Source organism: Macrosteles quadrilineatus, unplaced genomic scaffold, assembly GCF_028750875.1.
Source record: "Macrosteles quadrilineatus isolate MER2022 unplaced genomic scaffold, UCM_ALF_1.0 Scaffold_7__1_contigs__length_78375512, whole genome shotgun sequence".
Taxonomy (NCBI): domain Eukaryota; kingdom Metazoa; phylum Arthropoda; class Insecta; order Hemiptera; family Cicadellidae; genus Macrosteles; species Macrosteles quadrilineatus.
This window is the reverse complement of record NW_026542600.1, coordinates 68,491,847-68,504,223: the sequence shown is the minus strand read 5'-3', so window position 1 is coordinate 68,504,223 and position 12,377 is coordinate 68,491,847. Positions and strand designations below refer to the sequence as shown.

The window sequence follows — 12,377 nt, the reverse complement described above, 5'->3', positions numbered from 1 at the left end:
TGGCCTCGTGCTTCCAACTACGCACGCTAAATCGTGCAGCCTAGGTTTGTCGGGCCTCAGAGTTATTAGTAATATAACTAACTCTAGGTACAACGCAAAATAATATCTACTACAGTCAATTAAATTATATTATTTGCGCTCTAGCACCTGCCCAGAACCGTCAGGAATATACTTTAATATTATTCCTGACTAATAAATCCTAACTACCGTCAGGCTTCGACCAGCACGGTTACCACTCTAACTCTCTAACTCTCTTAAACCAAAATATAATAACACGTCGTCCACTCACCCCAAGTGGGTCACTGTTTCACTACCCAACTTGAATGCCGACACTCACTCCTTGAGCACCAACCTCACACGACACCGATGTCACCACAGCACTCCTCTCTACGTACACCACTGGACGTCTCACTAGACACACGCTATCCTCACTCACTGGGATCCACGACTCGAATGTCCTTCTCCTATACTGTCCTGAAGATCTAGGATATCCCAGGCTTATCGGAACTGATAAGCCGGGTCAAAGGGCGCTAGGTAGCTTCGCCGCCGCCGCCTGCCTACCTCAACAACCGGTGCGCGGCCAAATAGCGAAAATTTACCCCCCTAGGAAAAATAACTCGTTACATCGTGCTGCAGTTTCTGGGTGGCGGCTATCATTCACTCGGCCCAACACCTACTTCCAGCTGCCTGGACTTCAGCAAGGTTATATATAACGGTCAGGTCAGTCCAGTCCATTTGGAGGATTTCACCGATCGACTTCAATTATAAAGAAATTTTAGTTAACACCAACGCTTTAAAAAGGAACAAGAAAAACCCTGTAATCTTTATACTTTAAATTTAATTAATTAGGCTTACACATTCAAATTTAACTTCCAATTTTTATTTAAATAATTTTATATCTGGTTTTAAATGTTTTATATTTTTCTCAATTCCATTTCATTCCATTTTAACTCTGCGTAACACCCCTTGAGTGAGGGTATTTTTTTAATTTTTGGCCGGTTTTGATAAACCGCTTAGTGCAAGTTATATACGAGGCGACCACATTTGTCTTATAAACTGTGATATTTGTAATTTCTGTGTTTGTAAACGTATTTTATTTATTTTAATGTAGCATATGTAGGCTACCGTTATTATCCAAAAGGACTTTATTTTTTATTTGACCTAACCTAACTATCGTAAATTTGAATTTTGTCACTTAAACTTTTGTTTTGTAGGCCTACCTCAATAGTATTTACAGTGGAGTCCCGATAATCCGAACTTTGGTAATCCAAAAGTCCGCTTAATCCGAAACAAAAAAATATATTTTTTTATATTTTTTATTTAAAAAAATTAGTTTTAAATTTTTTTTGAAAATTTTTTGAAATTTTTTTTATTAAACTTTTTACACAGTTAGCTGTACCTTGTCAAAGTATTCTGTAGCGGCCGGGCGAGATAGACTTTTTTTGTTGAGTTAGTAAATATTTCGCCATTTTTGTTTTTAACATTTTTCATTTTCGTCCGCCAAATCACAAATGGATTTTATTAAGTGATAATGCTGCAGCCACTAGGTGTCTAGCCTTAAAGTAATCTGAAAAACAATCCCGGGCTCGTGCCTGCGTCCTAAGACAAAAAAGTATTTTTTTTAGTAAAAAAAAAAAAAATAACAATAAAAACGTTTAATCCGAAATATTTGGTAATCCGAAATTGGCCCGGTCCCAACCATTTCGGACTAACGAGACTCTACTGTACTATTTAGGCCTGATTAAAAATGAAATCTTTTATATTTTTAATTAAGTTTTATATACTTTTGAAGCCTTTTAAAAATCAGGTTATTTTTTAGGCTAGGGCATAGCCTTGTAATATTAAAAGAGAATGCTTGTTATACTCATACTGTTATATAAATGTCTTTATTTTTCTTAATAAATTTATATTTTGTGTCCATCCAGTTCTTGTCTTCTTATTGTTTGGTTCTCCACCTCAGCAATATTGTGCTGGAATCCCACCATTGATTTTGCGCTTCCAAGTGCCCCCCCCCCTTCACCCTTTTGATCAATGGAGTTGGGACTTCGGTTACAGGTTGAAGTACAGCGCTAAAAACAAGCCGTCGCTACCTCGCTCTGTCCACCAGGAGTGGGGATCAAGGCATTACTCACTCTAGTGCCGAGCGTTGCGCCAGTTCCCGTATCACTATGTTTTGTAAAAATGTTGAAATATATTTTAACATGTTTAGCCTCTGGATCATATATTTTACTAATAAAAGGTTAAATATCTGTAGTACTGTCAGTGATCCTGGTTAGTTATCATTATATGCAAAAACCATGATTTTCCTTTTCCTTTCTAATATTAAATCAGAGTCAAATCAAAGAATTATCACTGTACATACCAGTTCCTAGTAGTTGGAGAGAGTTGGTCCTGAACACTCCGGAACAATCAGCTGGACCTTCAATGTTCTGATTGAACTTTATCAGCACTTGGTTTAGATCCTAAAAAAAATATATTTCAGTAAAACGGTAAGCTTTAATTTCAATTTTCCTTAAGACTCATTGCTGAACATAGTCTCCAAAATAAAATCAAATAATCAGACTCTAAATTTCACATTCAAAACCAAATGCAAACCATTAAAATTATTAATCCTAAACTATTGTTTTATACAGATTCAATCAGCTTAATGGCAAATTTACATAGGTCAAAGCCAATGGATACTTGTTTGTGAATAGCAGTTTTTTATAACAAGACTGATGTTCCTGAATGATTTCTAATATTTTTTATCATATAATATTATTTCAGAAAAATTTATATTCTCAGGGTTGCCCAGAGGGGGGGGGGGGGTACAGTGACGCGCTTGCGCCACTGGAGTTTTTTATTTTTTATGGGGGATTATTAAGGGGATTTTGGGGGGGATATTTTTCTGCTAGCTGTCATAATGGATGTATGCTTTTGTATAAGCAGTACAAAAAAGTGTTTCCAAGTAGTTAACTATAAACACCATCAACATTTTGCTATTCGTAATTAAGATATATTACTTCTAAAAATGGCAAAAACGCACCTTGTCAGACAATCCTTAACATGTACGGTAGTGTCAAATTTTATTTGCTACATATGTTTTGGCGGTTCTTTAACTCCACCATCATCAGGCTTACAAAATGATCTAGGTACTTCTGGAGGTGTCGTCAGAATATGTTACAAACATTTAACACAAAACACTAAATGATTACAGATCAATTCACGTGTGTACATTTGCCACGGGCAAGACTGGAAGTAAACTGAATCAGGGTATGATGGACCGACGTGGTCTCTGGATTGTTGTCTGCGTCATCAACAGCTGATATTGGACTATTGTATTGAACTCCTCCTAGTCTGCCCTATTTCGTGACTCTGCTTTCAACATTAATATGTCTAATTTTGAAACAAGATACTTTTTGCCAAAGTATTATGTAGTTGTTTGAATTCTTAAGCCCTGTAAAAATTTACGCCACCTTATATATTGTATGGTACTGTGTTAGAGTAGATTAATTCACCGAGTATATTGTTGAACGTTTTGAAGATGTTGTCTATCGAAATACTGAGAACATGATGGCTTACAGATTCTGAATTGTAAATTGAAAAAGTTCCAAATCCTTCATTAGTTAGATATAATTTTGTATTGTTAAATGACGTTTCCTATTAAACATTTCATTTTGATTGTCTGTCAGCAAGTTTGTGTTTCTTTAACCTCATTAGTTTACTAAATACTTGAAATGTGGTAAGGTGAAATTGCCAAGTAAATTGGCGGGGTGAGGTTTAATTTATATAGAGGGCAGCATAAAATGGGGGGAACTGCTCCTCTAGCTTGGCAGGGGGGGGGAATCACGCCTCTGGTTTTTGGGGGGGATGGGCTCCTCTGTATATTCTATTCTTATTTCCTCCATATACTATCTTAAAATGATTACCAGAATTAATTGAGAGGCAAGATAATTTCTACATAATTTTTTACAGACAATACATTTTATATTATTTATATTTTATATATTAAAGAAAGTGTGTAATTTTATTTTACCTCAGAATAGTCGGCTTGAAGTGGTGTCAGGGGAGTTGACACCAGCTCTAGTGTTATTGTATTGTTAGTAGACCTGACGAAATAACAAAATATTATCATTAGTTCTCATATAAAAATTGTATACTATTTGTGTATTATTTTAATAAATTGGTTTACCTTATGGTTGCCAGATTCTTGAAAATTGTGGATATCTTGCTCTTTGATCATTTCGCTACAGGTGTGGCATCTTCAGGAGCACAGTTTATATTACATAACACAAGCACTATTTACAACATTTACATTTTCGGTCGGATGACTGTTCACGGTACCGTAGCAACCCAAGCGCACGAGCGCGTATAATAAAATGGGAAAGCTTATAAAATGGCGCAGTTTTTAACATATTCCGACACTTTCCTGTATACAGGGTGTGAACAAATGCAATTGACCAATGTTTTTTGAATTTTTACCAAACATCTTAATTTTTATCTTTGAATCTATTTACGATGGAGTTTTTACAACTGATCCTCTGTCATTTTGTATTATTCTTATTCAAAATTTAATGTAGAACACGAAAATGACATTGTCTACTCAAATCCATTTACAGGTAATTGAGAAATAGCTGTATTAAGTTTAAAAACATAGTTATTTTTGAAAAACATAAAATAATTCTTTGGGAAGCTAATTTTTAGACTTGGGACATTTTATATGCATCATCATACTGCATTTACTTTGTACTTACACCAACAATTTTTTTTCACACTGAGTACCAAACACCCTGTATATTATTAAGTATAATATATATTATACTAATAATAGAGTAATGCAAATACTTTACATTTTGTTAAAATAAGTCTCAATATTCCTGGTAAATGAAACTCCGAGGAACAGCTGAGAGTCTGGGAACTGAAAGACAGTCACATCGCAGACCACCGAGGAAGATATGGGGTTGCCTGCTATCTGGTTGGTTGGTTGAATCATCAGCATCGTGCGATTTCGATTGGTTACGAAGCAGAAAAGATCCATAGGAGCAGGGATTCCATGAACCATAAGCGTGAGCTGAAATAACATGTTGCTCAAAATACAAAAATACTTAACTAGCTATAAAAGAGGATGTAAAGTAAAATGTGAGAGAAAATTGATTTTCACGTTAAATATTCCCTTTCAGGAAACATACAGTTAAAGTAATATTTTGTAAAATTAGGTACAATTTGGGTAGGCCTACTGTACAGTTAAAATTCTTATACTAGAAGCAATTAAAATAAGGATGAAATTTAATACAAATCTGTAAGCCTACGTTTATTAGAAAGAGTTCAGGAATCAACGTGATTGGATTGGACTATGGAAACAGGGTTTTATGGGGTTAAATTAAATTTTATCATTTTCAAAAGGCAAAGGTTAAAAAAATAAATTTAGTGTTTTAAGTGTTCCTGTACAACTGTTGTTTACGGAGAATATTCACAAAATTGCAAATTTAAAATTCCCATGTTATCCTATGGAGAATAAGAAAATGTTGTAGTTTACTTATTTATGGATGTATTTTGATAAAACTTGTCAAATTTATTAATTATTTATTAAAAACCCCACTTTATTACCTTCCTTAGAGCAGCAAGCCACAGTACTCCTTAAACCTAATGTTAAATAGGGAGTAAATCTGACAAAGGAAATATGAGCAATTGCAGGAGAATGAAAATTTGCATAGTATACAGGTTTGCTGTGGTATTTTTTATCATAACAACATGGAAAATGTTATTTTAACTACTGAGATCGATGTAATTACCTTGGTATACTGCCCAAGAGAGATTTTGTTTGGGGATACAGAGGATACAGTAAGTCGCAGACTGTTGACCACCATGAGGGTGTGTTGGGGCAGAGTCCAGCCCTCACAGTTCAGCTTGGATTCTACTTCTGGAGTAAAACTCTGTAGAGGAACTGACAATGTCACTTGGTTATCATCCATTGCTGTCACTGTGGCATCCTGAGGAACAAAGGGTATCATGGTACTTTTATACATTCAGACTTCAAATCCATGATTGATTGACATAGCCAAAATCAGGGTTACAGTAACGGGTTTACAAAAAACTAGATTTTTGCAATTAAAATAAACGGTATCAGAAATCTAACACATACTTTCTCCCATTAGTTTTTCAACAACCTTTTTCAGTGGTAAGCGGTTGGAGTAACTATATGATAATTTATGGGGAAAATCATAATACCTTAAGAGTTTTGAACCGTAATTTTTAACAGCAATGGGGGGTTGTACCATTTTGTTTAGGATCATAAGGAGCATAACAATATAAATTTTAATTAAAATCGGTAGAGCTTGTTTAATAGAAAATCACATTTCCCTTTCAATCACATACAATAACTTTTTAACCGTAATTTTACAGCGATAAAGGTTATACAGTTTTGTTCAAAGTTAAAAGGATTAGCATACTAAATTTTAATCAAAATTGTTCAGACCTTTTTTGAGTTCAGGGGACCTAAAACGATCCACCCAAAACTAAACTTTAAAATGTTGACAATATCAATACTTCTCCATACACTATAGTATAGGGAGAGAAAGTTAAACGCGTGTGGTTTGGATAACATGCACAAATAAATATATCAATAAAACAAGAGCAAACAGTAGTAACAAGCTGTTGTTTGCAATTCTTTCAAAAACTACAACAAAAGAACGGACTTAGACTCAATCCTGACAAAACAAAGCCAATCATCATAGGTCACTCACGGTTACTCAACAAAGTGAACTTAGACATTTTACAAAAAATCACTGTAAACAGAACCACTTTGCAATACCAGGACAAAGTTAAAAGTCTTGGTTTGACTCTAAACCGCACATTGGACTGGACTGACGCGGTGGTAAGCACTTGTAAATGAGTGTTTGCCGCTGTTCACACACTGAAGAAGATGCAACGACTTCTACCTTTTCACATTAAACTCTTACTAGTCAAATCACTCGTGTTTCCACACTTCAACTACTGCAACACCGTGGTTAATGATATGACTGTGGCTTTGGCAACAAAATTGCAACGTGTACAAAATTATTGTGTTCGATTCTTGTTCAATCTTAGGCGTGATGACCATGTCACACCCTATTACATTAATTAATCAATTTTGAAATTAGAGGACGTCAGAAAAATACGAATACTTTCCATTACTCATTCGGCCATCAATCTTGGAATTCCAAATTATCTTGCAAATAATTTTAAATTTTTGAATGGAAGAGGCGCAAGGGATACCCGCTCTGGCTCGTCCACGCTTCGCATTCCTCATCATAGAACAACTGTTTATAATAAATCATTTTTAGTAACAGCCTGCCGCCTATGGAACTCCATACCTATGCCCATCAAGTCTATAGAAAACCGATCCCGAATGATGGTGGCGCTGAAAGAATATTACCTTGACCGGATGGCCATGGCTTGGCGGGATGGCGTGCGTTAAGCCTAGATGCAGCAGAGGGTGTATGTGTGTGAGACTGTATGTTAGGGAAGGTGAATAGATTTATGCTATTTTATTACTAGCTATGTTACAAACTTTATTGTATTTTTTGTTATTATTTTGTTGTTATTATTAGTTTTTTAGAGGTTAACTGTAAGAAAGGACCATGTGGTCCTAAGTTCGCCTCAATAAAGAAGCATTTTCATTCATTTTCATTCATTCATTCATTCTTTCATTCATTCATTCATTCAAACAAAAATTGAATACCCTGTAGGAAATGAGCCAACATGGACTTAAATGGACTGCACAAGGAAAAAAACTGATTGTAACATTCTCATACTCAGCAAAAAATATTGTAAAAAAAACAGCATTTTTCTAAACTACTTACAGTTGATGCATTGTTTTGTTCAACAACACATTTCAGATTCTGGTCACCTTCCTCAAAAGACTTTGACAGTTCTAACTTCAGTTGTACTGGAGAATTCAATGCTTGGTCTAATACTAATGGTCTAATGGATATTACTGCTGAGCAATCTGAAACAAGAATTGCAAACTAGTTTTTGAACATTATTTTTAACATTGAAATTTACTTGGGAATTATCTGAAACTGCGGTTCACTTCCTTGACGTCATGGTGGAACTGAAAAATGGCTCAATCTCCACATCTGTTTACACCAAACCCACCAACCACCAACAGTACCTACACTACAACAGCTGCCATCCCAACAACACCAAACGCTCCCTACCCTACAGTCTTGCCTTAAGAGGGAAACGAATAAACTCCGACAAGAAGAATCTGATAACTTACAACAAACAACTCCAAACTGCTTTTGAAAATAGAGGATACCCGACACAAACAGTTTCTTCGCAAATAAAAGCGGCCCAAAATGCTACTGACAATCCACCTAAGAAAACCAAAACCACCTACGATGTCAACCTGGTGACTACTTACCACCCAGGTCTCAACAGGCTCAATAACCTTTTGAGAACCGGCTACAACATGCTTCGAAGCTCCACCCAGACCAAAGATCTCTTCCAAAAACCCCCCACCATAGTCTACAGACAACCTGCCAATCTAAAAACCATCCTAGTCCATCCCAAGTTACCCGACCCGTCCGTTGAACCACCTCCAAGACTGCCCCCAGGTTCCTACCCATGCAATGAAACCAAATGCAAGACCTGTGGCATCAACATTCCTGCAGAAACCTTCACCAGCACATCGTACAACAAAGAGTACAAAATAAAAGACCACATAACATACAATAGCGAAAACCTGATCTACCAACTACAATGCAAACTCTGTCAAGCTCAATATATAGGCCTAACCACCCAAACTCTTAGGAAAAGGATGAATGGACATAGACAGGATGTTAAAACAAACAAATACAAACCCATTGCAATACATGCAGCAAACCACAACTTAGACTTTGATACATGTTTCACCACAAAAGCCATAAAATCCCTCCCCAAAGATCAATGTAACAGCTCTCTACTCAGAAGGTGGGAACTAGCCTACCAATACATCACTGATTCCAGAAACCCTCCTAACCTTAACATCAGATAATTCACCCAACCCTTCCCTCAGCTAGCTTCATTTTTATAAAAATCAACCACCATATGTATATATAGAAGTGTATGTGTATATAGATGTACATAACAACAGGAATTTTCATTTAAGTTTAAACAACAGTTGGCAACACTATTGTGGAACTTTTGAATTTGAAGTGGAACTTTTGAATTTGAACTGTAACTGCCAGTTTTCTTTCTTCTCTTCTCCCTTCTGATGAAGTCCCTAACTGGGACGAAATATTAAGTTTTTCTGTGTTGTGTCATGTGTTTTTTATGTGTAATCAAGGCTAATCTGGACTCTATCTACCAGGTAAGCTAGCTGATCCCTATCCTTGTACATAATAATCCTAATCAGCCAATTGGCCTTTCCTTAACTCCTAGTATAGAGTTTAGTAATTTAAGGTCATGAAGCCGGCCAGCAATAGACTCGGACTGCTTGCTTTGACTGAAGGTATGTAACCTTGATTATTTAAGTCTCCAGGTGAGTTTCTTGACAAGTTATCATGTTTCTGCAGTCATGCGTCCGATCGGGTACAGGAGTGCTCTTTTTTACCACTCGGCAACCCTTCGTACTAATTAGTTTGGTTTGTGTGGCACATTTAGGTGAAGGTGTCTACAAATATGCTGTGGTTTTTTCCAGATTAGCGTGGAGGTTTCGTGCTGTTAATTATAGTTGTCTTTAGTTTTAGTTTTATTGTTTTTGTAAAATGTTGTATATTGTTTTTAGGTTATGTGATACATAAAATGAAATAAATGTGGAAAAGGAAAAACAAATCGGTAGGCTGGTTGGATATGTAAATGCAATAGGCAAATGTAGATTTAGGTCCCTTGAAAACTGTAGGAGTTCCCTTGCCCTGAAACATAGTGTAGTCAAAACATATAGCGTAGGAAAAGTCTATTTGACCAAAAACTAAACAAAACATTACTGTTGATCGATACTAACTGTTCCAGGAGGGAAGATCAGGAAGAAGGCAGTTGCCACATGCATCGAGCTGATGTCCGTGGTTGTTAACATCACAGCTGACTACATCACAACGGTTGTTGCCACCACAAACGTTGCATTTGTCAACTCTAGTCCCTCCACACTCCCCACATCTGTAAACAAGTTGTTGTCAATTGACTCATTCACCATTTGCAAGATTCAAGAACAAGTCTTTGCACTCTAAAAAATCAATATTGCACTTTTATGTTGTTGTTGTTTGTTATATTGCATGTCCCTCACTGATTCTTATATCTAAAAAATGGCAAAGTATGAACTTAATACTTATACAGAGAAGTAATTAAGAGGTGTAGCACTTATGCTGGTGTGCTCTTGATAGCGTGTTCGTTGATCGAGCACTTCCTTACCTGTCACAAATGTATTTCTGGTACAACATACCAGACCTGAAAGCGTGCGGTTATCCCATAAGCATGTTTTCTCTGTACCTTACTTCTCTGTTGCACTACAGCACTAGGTGTCCAATACAAAGGCATTTTAAGAATAGCTTTTAAGGAAACTAAAAAAGGTAAAATAAAATTCCCATCTTTGACAATAAATATCTTAAACATGAAATATAATTGTCTTGTTTTTTACAGTCAATTCACTTGAATGCAAAATCTACCAGAAACATTTGAGTAAAATATTGTGGTACTCACACATCAAAGACTTCACATTGCAGGTTTGCGAGATGAGATTTATATTTGGACATAAAGTGTTCTTTGAAAACACTTCCAACTATTATACTGTCAGTATATTGTCTAAACTTCAAATCATTTCTCTGGGAAAATTCATCCCCAGACTTTTCATCTTGATATTTTTCACTGTAAGTTCCATCCTGAAAACATGTTGCATACAGGTTTATGCTAAACATACTCCCTTACAGAACAAAAATTCTTGAAATGTATATACCTTCAAAAAGTGTTGATGAAAAATGAAAGTAATATTTAAAATAATTCAATAAATACCGTACTTAATAAACTTATCCTTAGATCCTTTAGATGATTAAACATATTTATATCTTTTCCTACAGTTACCTAACAATGTACATGTTCTCTCACTGATTTGAGAAAGCAAAGTGGCCAATTCGCTCATCAGTGAGACAATGTTAACATTGTCTCACTCTAATTACTTTGTCTCACTCCAGATTTGCAACGTGAAGGCACGAAATAGTAAGCGCGTAACATGCAGGCAACGTCGTATGCGCGCGAAATACGTTGGCAGCACTGGCTGTAAATCAGCTGGTCAGCTGTTGTACTGTTGTATTTGTCACTTCACATTAAATGTTATATTTAAAAGTTCACTTCTGTGTAAAAATAGGTTATGTTTCTTCACCAATTTATTTGTTTTATGGTAACTGTAGGAAAAGTATAATGTGCAACTCGAGTTCAAAGTACAATTGCCTCACTCGAGAAACCATTCCTCACTCGCCTACGGCTCGTGAGTAAGGATTTCTCTCGAGTGAGTCAATTGCTCACTTTTCTCACTAGTTGCACAAATAACTATAGTTTAAAATTAAGAACAAAGATTATAGGCTTAGTTGTCATCCTGTTATGTGAGTGTGTCCTGTTATGTTGAGTTCTTTAATGTTTTCTCCAACTTAAAAATTATTGATGTAATAAATCAATATACGTATTTATAAGCTTCATATTTATTGACCTTCATTAATAAATCGAAAGATGGATGAGTGCAGTGTAAAAGAGTCTTTTATTGTGGGTATCTATTTCTCCTGAACCCAAGGACTAATTTTCGTAAGTAAGCTAGTTAAACTCAATCCTTTTCAATGTTCAAGTTCCTAGTGATAAATTAAGTGTCATTTTGTTAAAGATAGGTCAACATGTTTGGTGCTTTGAAAAATAAATTATTTATGTTATACTTTATTTTGAACGAATATGAACAGTTATATTTTCTAATCGTTCAAAGTATTTTCACTCACTTGAGTTTATTTAATATCTGGGATGTCTCTGGCAAAGTGCTTTGGCTAATCTAAATCAAACAAATGCTTAAACTTACAAGAAATGAAGCATGTACAAGGCCCATAAGGAATATCAAACATATTGAAGAAAACTGTATCATCCTGAAGTTTGTCATAATAAGAAGCTGCCATTGAACCTAGAAAAAGAAAATGTATGTACAGATACATATTTCTACATCCCATCATGCTATTTCAAGATTTTTTTAACTAAAAAAAATACCCTACAGGTAACTTGGAGTTGTTTAGGGACATGGAATTAAACTTTGAATTCTTGTAAACTACAGTATATTGTATAACTACCAGCAGATTGGAAATGGGATTGTAAATTCAAAGGTTTGAAGAACTCTATTAAATTTATTATCAAGTAAGTAACCTAACTGGAAAAGACATATTGAGATGTAGGGGTGCATAATCTATTTTTAGGGT

General features: G+C 35.5%; 1 protein-coding gene across 1 annotated transcript; it reads right to left on the bottom strand.

The window, feature by feature from the left end:
* Positions 1 to 310: 310 nt before the first annotated feature.
* On the bottom strand, positions 311 to 12,084 carry LOC128999065 (uncharacterized). The gene is made up of 9 exons (XM_054425422.1): positions 11,990 to 12,084; positions 10,636 to 10,814; positions 9,944 to 10,095; positions 7,821 to 7,966; positions 5,772 to 5,969; positions 4,830 to 5,050; positions 4,016 to 4,088; positions 2,363 to 2,462; positions 311 to 474 (listed from the first exon to the last, which is right to left on the bottom strand). The coding sequence occupies exons 1-9, from the start codon at positions 12,065 to 12,067 to the stop codon at positions 311 to 313; spliced, it is 1,311 nt and encodes a 436-aa protein (XP_054281397.1). The 5' UTR covers positions 12,068 to 12,084.
* Between the last annotated feature and the right edge of the window lie 293 nt (positions 12,085 to 12,377).